The sequence below is a fragment of the Podarcis muralis genome, chromosome 3 (genome assembly GCF_964188315.1).
Source record: "Podarcis muralis chromosome 3, rPodMur119.hap1.1, whole genome shotgun sequence".
In the NCBI taxonomy this organism is placed as follows: Eukaryota; Metazoa; Chordata; class Lepidosauria; order Squamata; family Lacertidae; genus Podarcis; species Podarcis muralis.
Genome location: NC_135657.1, coordinates 122,019,900 through 122,044,714, shown reverse-complemented (window position 1 = coordinate 122,044,714; position 24,815 = coordinate 122,019,900). Strand labels below are relative to the sequence as shown.

Here is a 24,815-nt window from a genome sequence, read left to right as displayed (position 1 = left end):
CTACAACAAGAAAACTCCGTCCTACTGTTGGAACCATTGTGGTATCCACAGAGTAGTAAATTCTACTCTTTCGGTAGTATTAACAATAGGGGATGACCAAAATCACTGCTTCCCCCCTCCCAGGAACATTCTATGATAGTAAAGTTACAAAGCAAGTCATAAAAACCAAGACAAAATGATCTCACGCAGAGCAGAAGCCATCTTGTGGGATTCTCTGTCCATTTATCTTCTGTATTGGATTTTTCTTTCCTTTAATTTTCTTCACTGTCTTCCCCCATTGTTGTTGCCATTCAAAAGGGTCTTTTTATGTCTCTTCATTGGTGCTTTCCTCCACTCCTTCTGTTGTCATGTCTTCAATCTGTACATCAATCTGTTTCAATAATTTTTTGGCTTCTACATGCAACGCTGCTACCTTGGTTATTCCATTATGAGTGATGATCGGCCTAAAGGAGAATCCCCATTTGTATTTTATCCCTGCATTGTGAAGCAATGTGGTGTATGCTTTGAATTCACGACGTCGCTGCAAGGTCCCAGGAGAAAGGTCTGGGAAGATAGCTATAACAGAGTCCTCATGTTCTATTTTTTCCAGTTTTCTGAAACGTTGCATTAAACCATTTCCCACCAAGAATGTGTTAAAGCAGACAATCACATCTCGGGGAGGGGGGGTGTCCCGTTTTTAGGTTTAGCTTTCAGGGCTCTGTGTATACGTTCTATATTTTCTGCACTGATTTTGCAGTCAGGAAATAATTCTTGAATCCATGTGAGGAATTATTTTTAAAATGCTTACTCGTCATTGTCTTGGTTTGTGCTGGTTATTGTTCTCAGGAAGGAGCTCAGCGGCGATTCAAGGCACCATCTTGGTTGATGATGTCACCATCCCCCCCGCCATTCTTGAGAAGGTCAGCATGCAGGTTGGCAATCTTTGAAGGACCATTTTGTCATTTCCTCCTTTTCCCACCTTAGCTACCATGTTTAGAGATTGATTTGGGGCCATGCCTTTTTCAAAATGCATGAGAGAGAATAAGAGAAATAGGTAAGGTCATAATCCTTGCTCCTGGTCCCAGATGTGCTAGGCAGCCTTGCCTACTGGTACTTGTAACAAATTTGAAGGTTCAATGGGGGGTGGGGGGTGCAGGAAGTTGAGCACTGGACTCAATCTGTTGCTCCAGCATGTGCCCCCTTCAGCAACTATTTAGTACAGGGGAGTACATTTTTAAAACACATATATACTGGTTTGAAAATTAATTCAGAACCAATTAATCTAGTAAGTGAAATGAACAAATTAACAAACACTATTTCATTATGTAATAACAGATAAATCCATTAATACACTACTCCTGAAAGTGACTTACAGGGATTCCTTGCTGCCCCTGGTCACCTTTGAGTCCAGGTCTTCCTGGTGTTCCTGGCCATCCTGGGCTTCCTTTTTCTCCTTTGACTCCTTGTAATCCGGGAGCACCTGGAGAGCCTTGTGGCCCAGGAAGTCCTAAAACAGGAATGGAAAAGTTACTGATGGGCAATATTGTTGTTAGAAGAAAACAAATGAGCCTGGCCAAATAATGGCTGACTATGCCCAAGGTAAAACCAAAGAAGTGCCCGGGAGCAATAAAACACTTCAAAATCCAAAATGAATGCGACTTTCACAATTCCATTTCAATAATCTTTTGGAACCTGGAAACAACAGCATTTGAGATGTACATCTATCTATTAAAAAAGGATTCATTGATACATTTTGCTTTCCAAATAACAATAATGTACCTAAAGAAACTCTTAAGCCATTTGACATTCTGTAATTAAAATAACAGAATCAGAGAACCAAAGAATTGTAGAGTTGGACATCTAGTCTAACTGCCTGCAATGCATGAATTACAGCTAAATCATTCATGCCAGATGGCCAGCCAACCTCTGCTTAAAAACCTCCAAGGTAGGAGAGTTCACCACCTTCCCAAGGGAGTCCTTTCTGAGCATCAGAAGGTTCTTCTTGATGTTTAGTCAGAATCTCCTTTCTGAAAACTTGTAGCCATTGATTCGAGTCCTTCCATCCAGACCAGGAGAAAACAAGCTTGCTCCATCTTCCATGTAGCAGCCCTTCAGATGTTTAAAGATGGCTATCATGCTCCCAGCCTCCTCTTTTCCAAGCTAAACAGATCTAACCCTCTCAATTGTTCCTTATAAGGCTTGGTTTCCAGACCCTTGGTCATTTTCGTTGCCTTCCTCTGCATACGTTCCAGCTTGTCAACAACCTTCTTAAATTGTGATGCCCAGAACTGGACACAGGACTCCAGGTGTGGTTTCACCAAGGCAGAATAGAGTCTGACTATTACTTCCCTTGATCGGAACACTATACTTCTGTTGATACAGCCTAGAATAGCATTAGCTTTTTTGTTGCTGCACCATACTGTTGTACTTTTCACATGTACTACTAGTAAGCCAGGGGTCCCCCATCTTATATTTGGGCACCTGGTTCTTCCTGCCTAAGTACAGAACCTTCCATCTGTCCCTATTGAAATTAATTTTGTTAACTTGGACCCAGTCCTCTCATTGTTAAGGTCATTCTGAATTCTGATTCTGTCTTCTGCAGCATTAGCTACTCCTCCCAGTTTGGTGTCATCTGCAAATTTGATGAGCATCCCCTCAATTCCAACGATGCATAACATCAACATTTCCATTTTGGGAATAGACCAGCATGAAATTCTTTCACTCAATTTTTTTTGTTCTTGAATAAGTACTGTTGGGCGATCATTGTACATTAATTGTTCATTAAGTTTGTAAAAACACATACAGGTACAGTTGTACCTTGGAAGTTGAACAGAATCTGTTCCGGAAGTCCGTTCGACTGCCAAAACATTCAAAAACCAAAGCGTGGCTTCTGAAATGTGGAAGCCCTGTTGGACATTCAGCTCCCAAAAATAGTTCACAAACCGGAACAGTCACTTCCGGGTTTGCGACGTTTGGAAGCCAAAATGTTTGGGAACTAAGCTGTTTGACTTACAAGGTACAACTGTATGTTGTCTATAAATACTCTTACCTTGAAGCCCAGGTCGGCCTTGAGGTCCCCGGTCACCCTTAGGTCCCTCTCCAATTTTGCCTGGCAGTCCAGGAACACCTGGTTGGCCTGAAGGACCCTGAGGGCCAGGAAATCCTGCTTCTCCCTTTGTACCAGGAATCCCTGGACTTCCTGGGGAGCCAGGGGAGCCCACATCTCCTTTTGCACCTAAGATTTAAAATGACAATCATTTAGGAAACTCGTTATCTTAGACATATGAAGTGTGGGGACTAGTAAATGTCTGAAACTGAGTCTTGGTCAGGATGAAGAAAAAAATATGGAAGGCTTAATAGATGACATTTAACTGGAAACTTGTTTTGGGGATGGGGAAACAGTTTAATTTAGCAGGGTGTGTGTGTGTGTGTGTGTGTGTGTGTGTGTGTGTGTGTGTGTGTAACTGTGCTCTGATAACCACGGATGCTTTCAATGCATTAGCCATTCTGTGTTATCGCTCTACAGAGAAAGCTGCCTGTTCTGTTGTTTGTAGCTCTGGAACAAACCTCTTCAACTTTATGAAAGTTTGTATAGATGTCACCTGAGGAGTCCCTCACACTCTGTCTTGGTTGAGAAGTTGTTGACTATTATTATTATTATTATTATATCTTTTCTTGGTTTACAGAAGTATGTGCAACGTCTCTCTCTCTTTTCCCTCCAAGTAACATTTTTTACAGATCAGTTTCATTTGTTGAGACATTAGGAAGAAGAGGGGGGAAAGAGGTGGGGGGGGAAAGGTGAATGGGGTTGGGTGGCGATGTTTCTATTATACTTAATATATGTGGGGTTTTGTGTCAGCGTTGCTTGTGCAGGTTCTCTGCTATTCACTTGTGTTCCTTTGGTGGTGAGAAAAGTTGGGGTTGACCTAGGGTGTGGTTGTTTGTGGTTGGCTGTGGTGATCTTTGTTTTCATGTATGAGTGGGGTGGGTGGGTGTTTTGGATTAGGTTAGGCATACTGATTTGTATGCTGTTGGTGGATTTTTGTCATTGTCTTGTTGGGTTGTGTATGTGATAAAGGGGAGCCATACCGGGGTGAAGGTGTCTTTGTCCCCGTGTCAGTTTCAGTTTATTGGTTAATTTTTTTTTCTAGTAAGGCTGTTTCCCAGGTTGAGAAGTTTGTTGAGGAGAGGGTGAACAGAACAAGCAGAACTACTAGAGATTGTCTTACTTTTGTTTGTTACTATGTCATTTGTGTTTTTATGTTGTAAACCACCCTGCTCCTGAGGGCAGGGTGTCTCCTGCCTGAGGGCCCTGCTCCTGCCTCTATCTACCTGGCCCTGACAGGTTTTATAAGGACTGCTGCTTTATATCCTTTTAAATTATTTTTTGTGTGTTTTAACTGTTTTTAACTGGGTTGTACTTGGTGGGATGTGCCTGGGAAGGGAGGAGCATGGGGAGGCCCAATTTCAGTGGTTCTGGGTAGGGGGAGGTATGGCTTGGGAGGAGGGACAGAGAGTTAGTGACTGTGCCAGTCCCTTCTCCAACTCGGGAATTGTGGTTGTCATATCAGCCAGCCCTCGGGTCTGTGACTGCTGCTGTTGAATGTCAGGTCAGCCCAGAATAAAATCTCCCTCATCCATAATCTGATTATGATGAGGAGGCTGATCTGGCATGTATCACTGAAACCTGGGAGGGTGAACAGGGCGGAGTGGGTCTCACCCAGCTGTGCCCAATTGGGTACTCAGTCCAGCATCAGGCCAGACTCAAGCATTGGGGATGGGGAGTTGCTGTGGTCTATAGAGATTCTCTCTCTATCTCCAGGCTCTCTGTCCAGTGGCGGCGGGGGGGGGGGGGGTCTAGTGTGTGTGTTCCAGGTTTGGGGAATGGGGACAGACTAGGATTCTGCTGGTTTACCGTTCACCTCGCTGCCCAGCAGTTTCCCTGCTTGAGTTGACAGAGCTAGTCTCAGATGCGGTATTGAGGACTCCGAGACTGCTGGTTCTGGGAGACTTCAACATCCATGCCAAGGCAGCTGGCTCTGGGGTGGCTCAGGACCTCATGGCCATGATGACAACCATAGGGCTGTCCCCACATGTCACCGGCCCAACGCACATGGCAGGCCACACTCTGGACCTTGTTTTCTCGACTAGGCAGGAAGAGGGTGATTTGAAGGTGGGGGACATTGACATCAGTCCCTTGTCAATCACTTCCTGTTGAGATTTAGGATATCAGTACCTTTTCCCCTCCGCAGGGGGAGGGGACCTATTAGGAAGGTCTGCCCTCAGAGGCTGATGGATCCAGTGGATTTCACAGTGGGATCCAGTGGAAGACACAATCGCCCCTGAGTGCCCTCTACCACTTCACAGAGCCCGATTGGCCCCCTGGTGTACTCCAGAGCTTTGGGCAAGGAAGCAAGCTGGGAGACAGTTGAATGCAGGTGGAGGAAAGATCTGAATGAATGAAACCGAACACTGGTAAGGGCTCATTATCGAGCCTACCTAGTGGCAGTGAAGTCAGCAAAGAAGGCATACTTTGCTGCCTCCATTGCATCTTCATTATGTCGTCCGGTTGTACCGGCCTTTTACAGGCTGGCCCAAAGAAGGTGATAGCTTGCTGTGTCTTGTTTGCAAAGCATTTTGAGGGGAGGGAACAGCTGGCTGGGTCAGGGAGGTCAATGCCTCTTTACGAGGGGATAGGTCCCTGTCTGTTTGAAGGAGGCAGTGGTAAAACTGCTTCTTAAAAATCTTCCCTGGTTTCAGAAAACATAACTAACTACCGGCCAGTTGCTAATTTCCCTTTCCTGGGCAGGGTTCTGGAGCGAGTGGTTGTGGACCGGATCCAGGTGCTTTGGGAAGAAACTGATTTTCGGGATCCATTTCAATCGGGGTTTAGGTATGGTTTTGGCACAGAAACTGCTCACCCTGTATGACCTCTGTTGAGAGAGAGACAAGGAAACAAGTCCCTGTTAATTCTTCTCGACCTCTCAGCGGCTTTTTGATATAATTGACCATGGTATCCTTCTGGAGTGACTCTCTGAACTAGGGATGGGTGGCACCACTTTGCGGTGGTTCCAGTCCTACTTGGATGGTCATTCCCAGAGGGTTGCAGCCCTGTGGAACCTTCAATGTGGGTTCCGCAGGGCTCAGTCCTATCCCCCACGTGGCAAGGTAGCTCACTGGAGCAAGACGGTCTGAGCATATTACACCGATCCTGGTCCACTGGCTACCAATTAGTTTCTGAGCCCAATTCAATGTGCTGGCTTTGGCCTATAAAGCCTTAAACAACTTAGGACCACAATACCTCAAGGAACACCTCTTTCCATATGAACTTACCTGGACCCTGAGATCATATTCTGAGGCCCTCCTTCATATGCCTCCTTCTCAAGAAGTCCGGAGGGTGGCAAAATGAAAATGGGCGTTCTCTGCAGAATGGGCCCCATCTGTGGAATGCTCTCCCCAGGGAAGTTCGCCTCGTGCTTTCATTATATTTAGGTGCCAGGCAAAAATGTGCCTTTTTAACCAGGCTTTTGGTTGATCTGTTTGAGATCCTATACCCTTTTAAAATGTGGCTCTTTTCTGGTTGTTGTGTGTTATTGGGTTGTTGTTTTTATTTTGATTATATATATGTACTGTAGATTTTATGTTGATCTTTTCTGTGAACTGCCCTGAGACCTCCGGGTGTGTTGTTGTTGTTGTTGTTTAGTCGTTTAGTCGTGTCCGACTCTTCGTGACCCCATGGACCAGAGCACGCCAGGCACTCCTGTCTTCCACCGCCTCCCGCAGTTTGGTCAGGCTCATGTTTGTAGCTTCGAGAACACTATCCAACCATCTCATCCTCTGTCGTCCCCTTCTCCTTGTGCCCTCCATCTTTCCCAACATCAGGGTCTTTTCCAGGGAGTCTTCTCTTCTCATGAGGTGGCCAAAGTATTGGAGCCTCAACTTCACGATCTGTCCTTCCAGTGAGCACTCAGGTCTGATTTCCTTAAGAATGGATGTGTTTGATCTTCTTGCAGTCCATGGGACTCTCAAGAGTCTCCTCCAGCACCATAATTCAAAAGCATCAATTCTTCGGCGATCAGCCTTCTTTATGGTCCAGCTCTCACTTCCATACATCACTACTGGGAAAACCATGGCTTTAACTATACGGATCTTTGTTGGTAAGGTGATGTCTCTACTTTTTAAGATGTTGTCTAGATTTGCCATCGCCTTTCTCCCAAGGAGCAGGCGTCTTTTATTTTCATGGCTGCTGTCACCATCTGCAGTGATCATGGAGCCCAAGAAAATAAAATCTCTCACTGCCTCCATTTCTTCCCCTTCTATTTGCCAGGAGGTGATGGGACCAGTGGCCATGATCTTCGTTTTTTTGATGTTGAGCTTCAGACCATATTTTGCGCTCTCCTCTTTCACCCTCATTAAAAGGTTCTTTAATTCCTCCTCACTTTCTGCCATCAAGGTTGTGTCATCTGCATATCTGAGGTTGTTGATATTTCTTCCCGCGATCTTAATTCCGGCTTGGGATTCATCCAGCCCAGCCTTTCGCATGATGAATTCTGCATATAAGTTAAATAAGCAGGGGGACAATATACAGCCTTGTCGTACTCCTTTCCCAATTTTGAACCAATCAGTTGTTCCATATCCAGTTCTAACTGTAGCTTCTTGTCCCACATAGAGATTTCTCAGGAGACAGATGAGGTGATCAGGCACTCCCATTTCTTTAAGAACTTGCCATAGTTTGCTGTGGTCGACACAGTCAAAGGCTTTTGCATAGTCAATGAAGCAGAAGTAGATGTCTTTCTGGAACTCTCTAGCTTTCTCTATAATCCAGCGCATGTTTGCAATTTGGTCTCTGGTTCCTCTGCCTCTTCTAAATCCAGCTTGCACTTCTGGGAGTTCTCGGTCCACATACTGCTTAAGCCTGCCTTGTAGAATTTTAAGCATAACCTTGCTAGCGTGTGAAATAAGTGCAATTGTGCGGTAGTTGGAGCATTCTTTGAGACCTCCGGGTATAGGGCAGTATATAAATTCAATAAATAATAATAGTCATAAACCACCCTGTGATCTTTGGATGAAAGGCAGTGCAATAAGAATGATGATGATGATGATGATGATGATGATGATGATGCCACTGGTTAATGACCCTTGTTTGTTTAAGAATAGAATAGAATAGAATAGAATAGATTCTTTATTGTCATTACACAAGTGCAACATTGCACAAGTGCAACGAAATTAGATGCCATCCCTTAAAAACAACAAAAGCAAAACAACAACAACAACCAAACAAACCACATTCCAGCCACACCCACACCAACACCCATCAAACTCCCAGGTCACACTATCGAGTTACAGCATTCAAAAAGGCCACAGCTCTTGGATAGAAACTGTTTTTCAGTCTATTTGTCCTTGACTTGATGTTTCTATATCTCCTGCCAGAAGGCAGTAGTGCAAACAGACTGTGTCCCGGGTGAGATGAATCCTGCAGGATGTTGTTTGCTTTCCTAAGACAACGGGAACCGTACAGTTCTTCCAAAGATGGGAGAGGATGACCAATAATCCTTTGGGCTGTGGTTATGACCTTCTGGAGCACCTTCCTCTCCCTAGCTGTACAACTGGAGAACCAAGCACAAATACAGTATGTAAGAATGCTCTCTATGGAGCCTCGGTAGAAGGACACCAGCAGTCTCTCACTCAGATTGTTCTTCTTTAAAAGTCTGAGGAAATAAATTCTCTGCTGGGCCTTCTTCACCAGAGCAGTGGTATTTGCGCTCCAAGTCATGCCCTGATCGATAGTTACTCCCAAAAACCTGAATTCCGCCACCCTCTCCACCCGTTCCCCGTTGATATACAAGGGCTGAATGTCCGCCTTTTTTCCCCTGTAATCCACCACCAATTCCTTGGTCTTAGCCGTCTTAAGGAGCTGTCTGTCAATGACAAGGCAATTCTGGAAGGAGAGAATGGTTTTGGTAATGCAGCTAAGCTCTCCTTCCTCACTTGGTTGGAGGGTGAATATGAAAGAATAATAACCAGACTCATCTTGGAGGTGGAGATGGAAAGACACAGAAGCCTGATCTTGCTTTCTGTGAGGATCCAGTGCTATGGTATTGGGGAGCACTCCTCGAAATAAATCACAGCCCTCCATATATCACACAGTTCCCAGTTACAGTCACTCTAAGGAAATCAAGCCCAGGGTATGTGCTGGTACCCCTTAAATTTCTCATCAGTTGAGGATTACAGTGTGTGTAAAAATGAACAAGGGGTGGAGTACTCAGGTGTGATTGGTGTGTTTCTTTTCTTTTCTTTTCTTTTCTTTTCTTTTGCTTTTTTATATCCCACTTTTCCTTCGAAGAAGGTGGTGTACATGGCTCCTCCCATCCTCCATGTACTGTAGTTTAGGCTGAGAGTTGCCTAGGGTCACCCAGGGAATCATAGAATCATAGAATCATAGAATCATAGAGTTGGAAGAGACCACAAGGGCCATCGAGTCCAACCCCCTGCCAAGCAGGAAACACCATCAGAGCACTCCTGACATATGGTTGTCAAGCCTCTGCTTAAAGACCTCCAAAGAAGGAGACTCCACCACACTCCTTGGCAGCAAATTCCACTGTCGAACAGCTCTTACTGTCAGGAAGTTCTTCCTAATGTTTAGGTGGAATCTTCTTTCTTGTAGTTTGGATCCATTGCTCCGTGTCCGCTTCTCTGGAGCAGCAGAAAACAGCCTTTCTCCCTCCTCTATGTGACATCCTTTTATATATTTGAACATGGCTATCATATCACCCCTTAACCTCCTCTTCTCCAGGCTAAACATGCCCAGCTCCCTTAGCCGTTCCTCATAAGGCATCATTTCCAGGCCTTTGACCATTTTGGTTGCCCTCCTCTGGACACGTTCCAGTTTGTCAGTGTCCTTCTTGAACTGTGGTGCCCAGAACTGGACACAGTACTCCAGGTGAGGTCTGACCAGAGCAGAATACAGTGGCACTATTACTTCCCTTGATCTAGATGCTATACTCCTATTGATGAGGCCCAGAATTGCATTGGCTTTTTTAGCTGCCGCGTCACACTGTTGGCTCATGTCAAGTTTGTGGTCAACCAAGACTCCTAGATCCTTTTCACATGTACTGCTCTCAAGCCAGGTGTCACCCATCTTGTATTTGTGCCTCTCATTTTTTTTGCCCAAGTGCAATACTTTACATTTCTCCCTGTTAAAATTCATCTTGTTTGTTTTGGCCCAGTTCTCTAATCTGTCAAGGTCGTTTTGAAGTGTGATCCTGTCCTCTGGGGTGTTAGCCAGCCCTCCCAGGTTGGTGTCATCTGCAAATTTGATCAGGATGCCCTTGAGTCCATCATCCAAGTCGTTGATAAAGATGTTGAATAAGACCGGGCCCAAGACAGAACCCTGTGGCACCCCACTAGTCACTCTTCTCCAGGATGAAGAGGAACCATTGATGAGCACCCTTTGGGTTCGGTCAGTCAGCCAGTTACAAATCCACTGAGTGGTAGCATAGTCAAGACCGCATTTTACCAGCTTCTTTACAAGAATATCATGGGGCACCTTGTCAAATGCCTTGCTGAAATCAAGGTAGACTACATCCACTGCGTTCCCTTCATCTACCAGGCTTGTAATTCTGTCAAAAAACGAGATCAGGTTAGTCTGACATGACTTATTTTTCAGAAATCCATGCTGACTATTGGTGATCACAGCATTCCTTTCTAGGTGCTCACAGACTGTTTGCTTAATGATCTGCTCCAGAATCTTCCCTGGTATTGATGTCAGACTGACTGGGCGGTAATTATTTGGGTCCTCTCTTTTCCCCTTTTTGAAAATAGGGACAACATTTGCCCTCCTCCAGTCTGCCGGGACTTCGCCTGTTCTCCAGGAATTCTCAAGGATGACTGCCAGTGGTTCTGAAATCACATCTGCCAGTTCTTTTAATACTCTTGGATGCAGTTCATCTGGCCCTGGAGACTTGAATACATCTAGACTAGCCAAGTATTCTTGTACTATCTCCTTAGTTATTCTGGGCTGTGTTTCCTCTGCTGAATCATTTGCTCCAAATTCTTCAGGTCGGGCATTGTTTTCTTTATCGGAGAAGACTGAGGCAAAGAAGGCATTGAGGAGTTCAGCCCTTTCTGTGTCCCCTGTTTGCATTTCACCATCTTCTCCTCTGAGTGACCCCACGGTTTCTTTGTTCTTCCTTTTGCTACGAACATACCCATAAAAGCCTTTTTTGTTGCTTTTAACCTCTCTAGCAAGCCTGAGTTCATTTTGTGCTTTAGCTTTTCTGACTTTGTGTCTACACGTGCTGGCTATTTGTTTGAATTCCTCTTTGGTGGTTTCCCCCCTTTTCCATTTTTTGTACACATCCTTTTTTAATCTTAACTCAGTTAAAAGTTCTTTAGATAGCCACCCTGGCTTCTTTAGGCACCTTCCATGTTTCCGTCTCATTGGTATTGCCTGAAGTTGTGCTTTTACTATCTCCCTCTTAACAAACTCCCAGCCATCTTGAACTCCCTTTCCTTTTAGTATTACTGTCCATGGGATCTCACCTAGCACTTCCCTAAGCTTTATGAAGTCGGCTTTCTTAAAGTCGAGAAATTGAGTCCTAGTATGCTTGGCTGCTCCTTTCCGCTGTATAGTAAACTTCAGAAGAGCATGATCACTCGCGCCTAATGATCCTTCCACTTCTACCCCACTAACCAGGTCATCAACATTGGTTAGGACCAGATCTAAAATGGCTGTTCCTCTTGTTGCTTCTCCCACTTTCTGGACAATGAAGTTGTCTGCAAGGGCAGTGAGGAATCTGTTTGACCTTATGCTCTTGGCTGAGTTTGACATCCAACAAATATCCGGGTAATTGAAGTCCCCCATTACTACTATCTCCCTTCCTTTTGCATGCTTGGCCATCTGTTCCAGGAAGGCATCATCTATGTCCTCCGTTTGGCTTGGGGATCTATAGTAAACTCCCACAATGAGGTCACTGTTATTCTTCTCTCCCTTAATTTTGACCCAAATGCTCTCACTTTGGCTTTGAGGTTCTAAATCTTGGATCTCTTCACAGGTATACACATCCCTGACATATAACGCCACTCCTCCTCCTTTCTTGTCTGGTCTGTTTCTTTGAAATAGATTGTATCCCTCCATTATTACATTCCAATCGTGGGATTTATCCCACCAGGTTTCAGTGATTCCTATTATGTCATATTTAGTTTGCTGTACCAGGAGCTCAAGCTCATCTTGTTTATTTCCCATGCTTTGCGCATTAGTGTACAGACATTGAAGTCCATTAATCATTCCCCCGTGTCTCTTATTTAAGGATTTTCTCCTCCCACCACTAGGTCTGCATGCTCTTTGCTCCATTCGGTCTATGACATTTGGATGATCATCTTCATCAATTGATAGACTCCTACCTTCAGGAGCACTGTCTCCCTCCCCCACATTAGTCAGTTTAAAGCCCTCCTGATGAGGTTTCTGAGATTTTTTGCAAAAACATTCCTCCCAACCGTTGTGAGGTGCAGCCCATCGCTTGCCAGAAGTCCATCTTCAAGAAACTGCATTCTGTGATCTAAGAATCCAAACCGTTCCTGTTTGCACCATTTGCGAAGCCAGTTGTTCACTTCCACTATTTTTCCCTCTCTCCCTGGGCCACGTCGTTCAACTGGGAGGACAGATGAGATGACAATTTGTGCATTTAATTGCTTCAATTTCCTGCCCAGAGCCTCGTAATCTCTTTTGATCTTCTGGAGGCTATTGCTTGCAGTGTCATTGGTTCCCACATGAACCAAGAGGAAGGGGTATTTGTCAGTGGGTTTTATGATTCCTTGCAGTCGTTCAGTTACATCTTGGATCTTAGCCCCGGGGAGACAGCACACTTCCCGAGACATCTTGTCAGGCCCACAGATCACTGCTTCTGTTCCCCTCAGTAGGGAATCCCCTATCACCACTACACGCCTCCTCTTAGGTCTGGTCGGGGTTCTTCTGTGAGCTGTCGGTTCCAAGGTCGCCTGGACATTCCCAGAGGACTGCCTTTGCTCCTCGTCTTCATATACCTGATCGACTGTAATGAGGGAGAGATCCTCAAATGGAGTCTGCTCTTCGTCTTCCATGGTAGGGGAAAGGACCTCAAAGCGATTGCGTATTTCTAAACAATCAGAGCGAACCCTGGGCCTCCTACTTCTTTGAGTCACGTTTCTCCATATATCTGGCTCCTGTGTTGGTGAACTAGCCACCTTCTCAGGGGAGTCCCCTGTCTCTTCCTTGGTGGAGACGGTGTGCTCTGTTGCTTCCAAGAAGAGTTCCAGCTCTCTAATTCTTTGGAGCGTAGCTACACGTTCCTCCAGTTGCTGGACTTTGTCTTTTAAGAGGGCAATCAACATGCAATTGCTGCAGGTAAAGCTGCCTGCAACCTTTGGCAAGATGGCAAACATTGCGCAGGAACCACAGGCGACTGCAGCTGTTCCCTCACCCTCCATCTTGGGAACGTGTCATTGGGGGTGACTACAGTGGTCCTCTATCATAAAAAGTGTGGAGACAGGACAAATAAATCCCTCCCAAAAAACCTAGGTCTCCCCCAACAAATGTTTGAGACTAGCTCCCCTAAATCTAAAATATGGATCAAACTGCGCGCGCCGCTTTTGCTCTGATAAGCTCCTCCCACAGCTAATCACCTACCTCAACAGAAGCCCTGCCCCCTCTGACCTTTGCCCAGAGAGAGCAGCTAAACAGCCACAAGAAACTCACACAGGAAAACCCTTTTTGTTCCTTCTTCAGCTGCTGCCCTAAAGCTCTGAACTTCACGGTTGAATGGAGATTTGGACCCTGGTCTCCCAGGTCCTAATCTAACACCCTATACCACAACTAACCCTATACCACAGCAACTCAACAACAACTGCTTTGGCAACATGTTCTATTTACAAAGCTGATCCTGCCAAGAGTCTCACAGAACCTATTCATGTCCCAGCTTTCCAGACAGCAATCTGCCTTTTAAAATCAGTCAGTCATTATCTTCAAGTGTGTCAACGCATGCATACTCTATGAAGCTATTCCCTATTTTATGATGACACATCAGCCTAATAAATATATCATATTTTAGTTTTGCATGTAACTGGTTCTTTATTTGGCTGTATGCTTTACATGAGATGTTATTTTACATTACCTCGTTCTCCCTTTGCACCTGGAAGTCCAGGAAGTCCTCTACCAGGAATACCTGTAAGATGAAGACAGTAGCACCGAGGTAAGGCAATTTAAATGTTCTCCATAAATTAAATCTCACTGTTGTATCAAAGCCCCTGATGCTGGTTCACACATTAGAAATGAACTACTGTATTTTTTGCTCTATAAGACGCACTTAGTTTTTGGAGGAGGAAAACAAGAAAAAAAAATATTATGAATCCCAGAAGCCAGAACAGCAAGAGGGGTTGCTGTGCAGCGATCCCTCTCACTGTTCTGGCTTCTGGGATAGCCGTGTGAAGCCTCTTCAGGGCAGGGAGAGCCTTCATCCCGCTGCCCTGAAGAGGCTGTGTGTGGCTAAGCCAGAAGCTAGAACAGCAAGAGGGAGACAAGATTTAGGAACTGCAGCCTCACATGCAAAAGCTGTTTTATGTGACTGAGAGCAAGGTATAAGGATCTATCACCCACCCACCCACCCACCCCAATCCTGCTGGGTTCTTAAACTGAGCAAACTGTAGTATTTAGGGTGGGAAGAAGTTGGGAATTCTATTTCTCCAGCTTATATTACTGTGTTAGACTTTCACAGTGTCTCTCTCTGGCCTTTTCTTCACTTTTTGTAGGCCAGAAATCTTGCCTGGACACAGCATGGAGGAGAATGGGGGAGCATTACGGAACTCATATTTCTCTACCCACATCTCTGGGGACTGTGAGAGAGCAGAAGGCAAGCAACCAGGCAACCAGGGGCAGAATACAGCGAAATACAGGGATACAGGGAAAGAGATCTGAGTGAAAAGTGAGGCCATAGAAGGTGTGTACTCTGCAGCTGCGGGCAGAGGTGATTTTACAGCAGCACAACTGATTCAACCACACTAGGTGCCATGCTGCAGGGGGCACCACAACAAAGCTGTAGAACAGAGTGCCAGAGGTGGTGGGGCGAGCAGTCTCTTAGTGTCACACAGGGTGCTGCTGAAATTTGAGAACCCAAAGTCTGCCACTGCTGCAGAGGAAACCTCCAGAGTTGAGGGGAATGAAGATAGGAGCAAAGCTAATGGATACATTAGAGCTCCTTTCACTTGCTGGCTCAACCAAAGCAGGGGACAGACAAGAGAAAGAAAACCCCCCTTCAGTTGGGTTGGAGTTCATAAAAGGTACCAAGAAGACTTGGGGTAGTGCCAGTGGTGGAGCTTCATGCTCTGGCACCGGGGGGTGGAGAGCAGGCGGGGGTGTGGCACACTGCTTGCAGGGGTGTGGCACTCAGCACAAGTGGGGGGCAGCCGCGATGGCACCCCACCGGGATCGCGCTGCTGGGGGCAATGCGCCCCCCCCCCCGCGCTCCTCTTCATTTGCCAGTGGGTAGTACATTAATTTAGGTGACCATTCCCAACTGCCACAAAGGAATATGTCAGCTGCCCTGGAAACTCTATTATAAGTAGAAATAATAGCATGAACAGTGAAAAACAACCCATAATTCAACCTACCAAAGATAATCTTTCTAGATAAGGACGTGTGTATACAAGTTTCTGTGGCAGTTTTATTTAATTTCATTTTTGCACATTTTGCCAAGGACAAAACCATTTCAATAATCATTTTGCCACATGAATCACTGCTGTGGAGTTTATCATATTCCTATATAGTCAAGCTCTAGTTGTCCATCCCTAAAAATTGAAGAGGTATTTTGTGGCCATGTACACGGGTCCCTGTGTAAAGCGTACTTTCATTTGAACAGTTAAAAATAGTTGCATTTGCAGTGTACATACTGAGTTTAAATTTTCTAGATTGTCCCCAGAATCTGAACAATTCACTGGGTATCCTGCCATCCCTCAGGATACTGGCAGGGCTAAAACATCAATCTTCACTTGCTTAAAAATATATATTAAGATTTGTTTAAAGTATATGATCAGGCATCTACTGTGGTAAAAATATTACATACTAGAAGAAAAAGAAGAGAAATATCTCACCTGGGTCACCCTTTGCACCAGGTGAGCCTGGGATTCCATCGTGTCCTGGCTGGCCCCTTTCTCCAGGAGCTCCTGGGGGACCTTCAGGCCCAAGGTCACCTGCAAAAGATAAACAGACAAATTTTGAGGAACAAAATGGTGGAATCGTGGAAACAGCTGGTGCAGAATTCAATGGGCAGGCTGCTCACTGGGGCACCTATCCTGGCCAGATTAAAAATGCTGGTTTTGACTTATGAAGGCTTAAATGGCTCAGGACTGCAACACTTCAAGGACCATCTCTCCCCATATGAACCGACCTGGGGCTTTTCTGCCATGGCTCCCCACTGGTGGGATGCTCTCCGCAGCGAAGCTTGCCTGTCATCTCCATTTCATATCTTTAGGCACCAAGTGGAAACATTATTTGCCCAGGGCTTTGGCTGATTAAAAAATCTACGGTCTTTTATATGTGTCAGGGTGTCTGAGTTATTGATTTTTAAAATTACTATTATGTTATGTGTTTTTATAGTGTAAACCGCCCGGTGATCTTCGGATAAAGGATGATGTTTAAACAACAAGAAGAAGAAATGGTGTCTGTTCATCAAGAAAGTGTTCTGAATCTTAAAATGTAGGTTGCCAATTTTTCTGTTGCCTAACTTTATTGCTATCTTGAAAAATTGTGAACATATTCATTTTTCAGAAAAGACAGACTATTTGTTATTACAAAAATTGTGACTTACACAATTTTCAAAAATCTTGTACAAAGTTGGCTTTCCTGCAAAACCCTTTATCTGGCTCACATGAGCATATTAACGTGCCAAATCATGAATGATATTTTGATAAGAAGATTATAAAACAGGACACTGCAGTTAAAATAAATTTTCTTACTTTCAATCAATACATTTTGCTACATCTACAAATTTGATCTGCAGCACTGTTGAGCTCTGAAGCTGAAGTTGAGTCCACAGATCTTACACATGTACGAACTGCAATGTAACATTTACAGCTTGTGGCACATGTCATTTTGCTGTTTTTACACTTGCACCAAGGAGTTCCACATCCCTTCTGGCATCCACAAAGATTAATATTTTTGAAGGATTCAGGGGTGGCATCACTTGTTAGCAGCACAGGTTGCAGTTCTCTGCTTTCAAATGTCCAACGCAAGTCTTCAAGGCTTGATTTCTTGAAATGACAAGCTTCGTTCCACACTGCTTTCATAATGAGTTGTTTTTGCACCATTTTGGTGCCATTCCCTGGTTAATATAATTTATTAATTTTGCAGCAACGTGCGTAAATATGGTCAAGCGCAAGTGGAATGTGCATGTCATGTGTTTATGTGCCTGTAACTCTCTGGCCAGAGGATGCCATGTTGCTGTCCTCTGACTCAAGAGTGCTCCAGCGCAAAAGCCCTAGTGGAAGCACAGTCTATCCTCTTCCCGAGTCAACAGGCAGGGGTCCTTTAAACAAGAGGCTCCTGTCACTGAAGCCTGAGGATGAATGCTGCTAAAGCAGTATTTATATTATTTTATTATTCATCCAAGAAGGCTCCTAGAGTGGGTTACAACAAGACAGTCTACCTCTCATGGACCTGCAGCCCATGGGCCATACAAAGCCCTCCAATACTTTTGAAGCACCCTGTGGGGCACCCCAACATTTCTGTGGAATATCTGTGTGTGATTTTTAAAACCCCCAATTTCAAGCTGTTCCTAACCTCCCTGGGGTTTCACCTAGCACCCTCAGATTACTTTCAGGAGTTTCCTGTGCACTGAGGCTTCAAAGTGCTCTCCAAAATGTTCTATTCACTCTGTTGATGCTTCTGGGTGCAGTTTTGGGAACTGATGGTGATGTCTTCTGAAGTTGAAGACTAATGATTACTGGTGATAGTTGCCAAAGGTACCACAGTGGGAAACAGACAGAAGAACAATGGCCAAGCAATTAGCAAAAGCAGTCAACTGGGGATTAACTAGCACTATTTTGCTGTGCTATAATCAAATATACAGCACTTTAGAAAAGTCTCAAAATGCTGATTTCTCTTTAACTATTTACAGTGAACTTGCGACTTATGCAATTTTAGTATTATGTGGTTAATAGCCAGTTGGTTGAAATCACACAAATGAAATGCATGGAAAGTGGAGAGCTTAAAAGCTCTTTTTGTGCAGGATTTTCCTGCTGTGGAAAGAGTTTTTATGCAAGGTGCAGACCCTGCCTACCAGCTCTGGGAAGCTCTCATGAGATCTCACTCACACATACACACCCCGGAACATAACCCCTGTATATGTTGTGAGTCTACTGTACCTGAAAAGTACTGTCCTCTGCTAAAGATTGCCAATTCTGCTCTCTTTCCACACACCTCAGCAACACAGGTTTATATCTTTTGTCTAGCAGAAAGCTCTACTGAATATAATTATTTCTGAATAGATATCATTTGAATTGCTCTTATGGACCCGTCTCTCTCTCTCTGTGTAGAGATGGGTGAAGACTGCCTGTCTTGCCCAGTGTGTGCATCCCCGTCCCCCCCAGTGTGTATCTCTGCTGGCATGCAGCCCACAGAGGTGTGGTAAATCCTCAATGTGGCCCTCAAGCAGAAAAGGGTTAACTATCCAAGTCTTGTGGAGTCTCCACCCTGAGCCCTGCATGGAGCTGCCCAGAGTGCTAGTGCCTTTCCTTGCAATTATGAGAATGTGCTGGTCATCTATTGAAGCATCTGATTATCATCTTATCCACTTTTAAGGCTCTTAGGCATTATTAAATCTGTTCCCAATATGGGCTAATATGGTCCAGAATTATGTTATATAAAGCCAGAACTGCAACACAGAAGAGTTCTATAAGCTTGGCTTGCAAAGCTTTGCTTTCTTTTGTTAGCAAAGTCACTTAAATAAGGCAGCTGAAATCCATAGAGAAAAGATATTCTGATAACATTTTACTGAGGGAATTGAACAAAAATCTTGTATAATTTTAAGAGAAAGATGGGGGTAAATTAGGGAGGGAGAAAGAATCAGGAAAGCCTGAAGTAGGAAAGACAGAACCTCCCTAATTTACCCCATTAGCTGGTTTATTGAAAACAGAATTCACTCTTAAATTATACACTGAATTATCTCTGTTGTTGAACGTCTAACATACTTGTCAAATTATATTTTTGCCTTCTAATTTTAAAAATCCACATGCCCTTAACATCAATTTTTTAAAAATGCTGTGTAAATCACAAAGAGTAACCATTATGTTGCTGTTTTTAGAGTGAAATAGCAATTTTGACTTCAAAAATATTACTTATTTACCTTTTTCTCCTTTTAAGCCAGGAAAACCATCTAAGCCTGGTAATCCCTTTCCACCTTTTTCACCTGGGATTCCTGGAATACCTTTATAATAAAGAAATATAAGGTTTTAGTGTTGTCAGCTGAGTACTTACTAGGCTTAGCTTTATCATAAAATACTGAAAGAAGCTTTGGGTCACTTACCTGGAGAACCCTGAAGACCTGGCAGCCCTTTGGCACCTGGGGAGCCAGGGATGCCTGGAATTCCTGGAACACCTCTTTCACCTTTCTCTCCAGGCACGCCAGGAATACCTGTCTTTCCCAGGTCTCCCTGTAGGGTAGGAAAATGAACAGTAAATTCTGCAAACATTTAACAATTACAATATGCATTCTAAAATCATTATAGTATTCATATCTAATGTTTGAACTCACTGTAGTTACACTAAGGTAAAAACTATGTTTTACAGCCCAACTGTAAGTACAGTTAGCATGCCAGCTGCCTCTCCACTACAAACCAACCCTGAAGAAGGACTAGGGGGGATGCTCATCAAATTTGCAGATGACACCAAACTGGGAGTTTTCAAAATGACCTTAAAAGAATGGAGAACTGGGACTTCCGGGTTAGCGCCATCGGCTAATGGTGGATTCCCTCCGAGCTCCGGAGGGAATCGGCTCCGCAGGAGTTGGGTCTTGCCGCTGCGGCGACGCGGGGACCCTCAGAAATCACAGGCAGTGAAGCCTGTGAACTTGGTGACTCGGTGGGCACCATTTGCGCCCCCCCAACCCGCGAAGGAGCCTTTTTAAAGGCTTCGGAATGGGGGACGGGGTGAGCGGCGCGGTGCTGAGAGTCGACTGCTTCTCCTGCGGAGTGAAGCCGCATGCCATGGTCGGAGAGCGCTGACTTCTTCTTGTGAACAATTGGACTTTAAAAGCAACAAACCGTGAGTAGTATGGAAATTGGATTTACAAAGAATTTTTTTTTTAAATTAGGCACGATCGGAGAAGGCGCAAACAGGAAGTCCGTCTCCCCGTCTTGTAAATAATCTAAAGCAAGGATCAGCTAACTAAGGTCGAGAGAATTTTTTCTTGTTTATTGGGTAAAAGACATTAATTCCACGATTTGGCAGTATAAGCAATTTTACTGGAGGATAAGAGCTAATTTTGGGAGCTGAAGTGCCACCCCCCCTGGACCCGGGAGTGACCCGCGAGAGAGCCTGTTGAAGAGGTATTGAGGAGTTTGACAGCTGTCAAATTAGCTGTCAAGACGGAAAAAGAGAACTTTGTTTCTGTTGTCTCTGCTGGTTATATTTGTTACAATTTGGTTACATTTTGTTGAAAACAAGGAAGAATTGATACAAACTAACTTGATTTTTGGATTTGAACTGGAAGGAATATTAAGTAACCAAAATCCCTCTAGAGGGGTTTTTGGGACATTACAAGAATGGCTGAAGGAGGGAAAATTCAAGCTAAATTGGACAGAGTTTTTCTTCTCTTGGGAAAGTTACAAGGCCAAATTGATGTTTTGGCTACCAATGTTGCAACTCTGGATTTAACAGTAAACAAACTCATTGAATTTGATAAGGACTTGATTCAGGAAGCTCATGCAGCTGGACAAGAAGAGAAACTTGAGAGCTTTGAGAGTGTGGAGAAAGAGAGATATGTTGTTTCTGAGGAAAAGGAAGGAGGAGATGTAATGTTGCAGATGACGAAGGAGAGCCAGAGGCCTGACATGATGGTTACAAAGGAAAATAAGTACTTGATGATGAAAATTTGGTCTGAATTGGAGATTGAAGAATGGAGAGATCTCCTCATGTGGTGATCTGAAGACCCATGGATTACAAATTTGATTAAGGTGGAAGTTGGAGCTTTGGGGACATTTGGACTTAAAAGGAGTAAGAAACAAGATTCGGGCTCAACTTTTAAGTATGGAGGTCTGGCTGGAAGAAACATGGACCCCATTGGGCCAGAGCTTCTCCGAGATTTGGTGCTTAATACTAAGCATTACCCAAAAAACCGACAGAGAGGAATTGAGAGAGAATTAAGGGCCTCGGACGTGAGATCTCCAGGCTGATAATAGATTAAGACTGATGGACATTTGTGGGACTAAAACCGGGAAAGGGTGGGGGGTGGGGGTTGTGAATTGAAAGGGTGCATAATTATAATCTGTTTTGTTTTTTTTTACTTTGTTTTGTTATTAGTATGAAAATTGGGGAATTCGTGGAGGGGAATTTGGGTCGACTTTAGAAAAAGGTTTTAAGAATGAGCACTGATGTACAAATATTGATGTTTATAAGGTAAAATTGGTTTTTCTAAAATGAACTAAATATAAAAAGTTCAAAAATTGGGGATAAGAACTTGTTGAACTAACAATTTGAATTGGAATATAAGAAGGGGAGGTGTGGGGAAGTCTGGGAAATATGTTATAGAAAAATAAGGATTGTAAACTTTATGTGTTTTTAACTTTTTTGTTTTTTGTTTTTTGATTTTTTAATGTATTAAAGTGGAAAATTCCAATAAATATCTAAAAAAAAAAAAAAAGAATGGAGAACTGGGCCAAAACTAACAAAATGTACTTCCCTTGGGAAATTGGATGGGTGACACATGTGAAAAGGATTGAGGGGGTCTTAGCAGACCACAACCTTAACATGAGTAAACAATGTGATGCAGCAGCAAAAAAGCTAATGCTATTCTAGGCTGCATCAACATAAATATAGTGTCCAGATCAAGGGAAGTAGTAGTACTGCTCTGTTCTGCCTTGGTCAGACTATATTGGGTCCTGGGTCCAATTCTGGGCAACACAGTCAGAGGCGGAGCTAGCAGGTACCCGGAGTGGCGGGGGCGGGGCTAGCATCCCAGGGGGTTGTGCCAGCGGCAGCAAGCATCCCAAGGGGGGTGCCGCCTGCGGCGATGTCACCCCTCCTCAGGGATGACACCCGCACCCGCCGCACCCCCCTTTCTCCACCAGTGAACATAGTTTAAGAAGGATATTGACAAACTGGAACATGTGCAGAGGAGGACAACCAATATAATAAAAGGTCTGGAAACCACGACTTATGAGGAATGTTTCAGGGAGTTGGGTACATTTAGCCTGGAGAATAGGAGGCTGACAAGTGGTATGTTAGACATCTTCAGATATCTGAAGGACTATCACATGGAAGATAAAGCAAGCTTTTTCTTTTTTTGGTAATGTAAAGGTTGTTGGGGGTTGCTTGTGCGTAAAGGGTGCTACTGTTCTAGGCAACGTAGCCTGGCTAAACCTTTCCCTGGCTGGACAGCCCTTTCTCCATGGCTGTGTCAGTCGCTGGCAGAATCTGTCAGTGGGCGTTTCCTGAACTTCTTCCAACATAGAAACTCTTTGACGCCAAGTCTCCTCCTCGCCTCCCTGCGTGGAAGTCTCCTGTGCAGAGTGGGCGTGCCCAACGGAGGTCCTGTGCTCTCCCCGCTGGTCTCTGTGGAAGAGTCTTGGAGCCCTCTCTCCGCAGTTCCCCCTTGCTTCCTGGTGTCACTCCTATTTCCTTCCTCAAAGGAAGTGTTCTCTCTCCCCCTGCTGGTCCCTTGTCCTGCATCGTTGGGAAGCCTTACCTCCACTCTAGGCTCCGATGGCAGTTCCCTGACAGGTAACATAGTTTATTATTACTTTTCCTCTTTTAACTGTTTAACATGGTTGCACTGAGATATATCTTTGTTTACATTAGAGCGTATGACATAAAATTACATAAAAATAAAAATAAAACAACAATAAACACTCAGATAAATGAAAGCTTATTTTCTGCTGCTCCAGAGAATAGGTCCTGAACGAGGGGATTAAAATTACAAGAAAAGAGATTCTGACCAAATATTAGGAAGAACTTTATGGAACTAAGCAGAACAGACTCCCTTGGAACCAATGAGGAAGGTGGTTACGTTTAGCCTGGAAAAGAGATTTCAGACATCTCAAGGGCTGTCACATGGAAGGGGGAACTTGTTTTCTCCTGCTCTGGAAGGTAGAACCTGAACCAATGGATTCAAGTTACAAGAAAGGAGATTCCAACGAAATATCAGGAAGAAATTTCTGATGCAGGTACGTAGCCATGTTGGTCTGACACAGTTGAAATAAATAAAAAAATAAAAAATTGTCCAGTAGCACCTTAGAGACCAACTAAGTTTGTTCTGGGAATGAGCTTTTCGTATCTGAAGAAATGTGCATGCACACAGCTTACGCAGAACACACTTAGTAGGTCTCTAAGTTGCTACTGGACATTTTTTTATTTTATTTTTTATTTATTTCAACTTTCTGATGGTAAGAGCTGTTTGACAGTGGAACGGTCTCCCTTGGGAAGTTGGAGACTCTCCTTCATTGGAGGTTTCTAAACAAAGGTTGGATGGCCGTTTGTCAGGGATGCAGTGACTCCTTCATTGCAGTGGGTTGGACTAGATAACCCTTGGGGTCCCTTCCAACTCTACAATTCTATGAAACCATCCTCAGGAACGATATTTATGCAGTTGAGAAATAGGGCGGATCAGGGCTGCTTAACCCCCCCCCCCAATTGATTTTCCTGAAGTTTCTCCTGAAACTTGCTTCCCAGATTCTTTTATCACTGTGGGGCTTTGAGTCCATGTTTAACCTCAAACCCTTCAAGGGAAAAAGCAGTTAGGGGTAGTTCAAGGGGAAAACATTAGGTGAGCAAAGCATCCCACCACCCATTTCTTCACTGCAAATCACTTCCCAATACAATTCTGAAGCAGAGAAGTGGACTAATATTATACATAGCTCCATTGTAACGTGTAGATGAAAAGAACTAAATTTTGCATGTTCATAAAGGCTAGTGCGATCACTGCAGATGGTGACAGCAGCCACGAAATTAAAAGACGCCTGCTTCTTGGGAGAAGGGCAATGACAGGCCTAGACAGCATCTTGAAAAGTAGAGACGTCACCTTGCCAACAAAGGTCCGTATAGTTAAAGCCATGGTTTTCACAGTAGTGATGTATGGAAGTGAGAGCTGGACCATAAAGAAGGCTGATCGCTGAAGAATTGATGCTTTTGAATTATGGTGCTGGAGAAGACTCTTGAGAGTCCCATGGACTGCAAGAAGATCAAACGCATCCATTCTTAAGGAAATCAGCCCTGAGTGCTCACTGGAAGGACAGATCGTGAAGCTGAGGCTCCAGTACTTTGGCCACCTCATGAGAAGAGAAGACTCCCTGGAGAAGACACTGATGCTGGGAAAGATGGAGGGCACAAGGAGAAGGGGGCGACAGACGACAAGATGGTTGGATGGTATTTTCGAGGTTACCAGCATGAGTTTGACCAAACTGCGGGAGGTAGTGGAGGACAGAGGTGCCTGGCGTGCTCTGGTCCATGGGGTCACGAAGAGTCGGACACGACTAAACGACTAAACAACAACAAAGGCTAGTGCCTTTTAAATTTCTGGCCGCCTCAGCTCCTGGGAACCAGCACCCCCTGGCCAGCCCCAGAGGCACCATTCGCCTGGGGAGCTTATAGCCAGGGC

The 24,815-nt window shown here is 44.4% G+C and overlaps 1 protein-coding gene and 1 long non-coding RNA gene across 2 annotated transcripts in view; one reads left to right on the top strand and one right to left on the bottom strand.

Moving 5' to 3' along the window:
- The window catches only part of COL4A1 (collagen type IV alpha 1 chain), a 175,439-nt gene that overhangs the window by 22,863 nt on the left and 127,761 nt on the right, over window positions 1-24,815 (bottom strand). Inside the window, exons 38-43 of the mRNA XM_028721789.2 lie at window positions 19,530-19,656; window positions 19,350-19,430; window positions 16,099-16,197; window positions 14,127-14,177; window positions 3,029-3,214; window positions 1,353-1,486 (exon numbers count right to left, since the gene is read on the bottom strand). Coding sequence (XP_028577622.2) covers window positions 1,353-1,486; window positions 3,029-3,214; window positions 14,127-14,177; window positions 16,099-16,197; window positions 19,350-19,430; window positions 19,530-19,656 — 678 coding nt within the window. The remainder of the gene's footprint in view (window positions 1-1,352; window positions 1,487-3,028; window positions 3,215-14,126; window positions 14,178-16,098; window positions 16,198-19,349; window positions 19,431-19,529; window positions 19,657-24,815) is intronic.
- On the top strand, window positions 14,123-16,814 carry LOC114593453 (uncharacterized). Its single transcript, XR_003705687.2, has 3 exons — window positions 14,123-14,204; window positions 14,761-14,948; window positions 16,604-16,814. It is a non-coding gene; the product is annotated as an uncharacterized LOC114593453 (long non-coding RNA).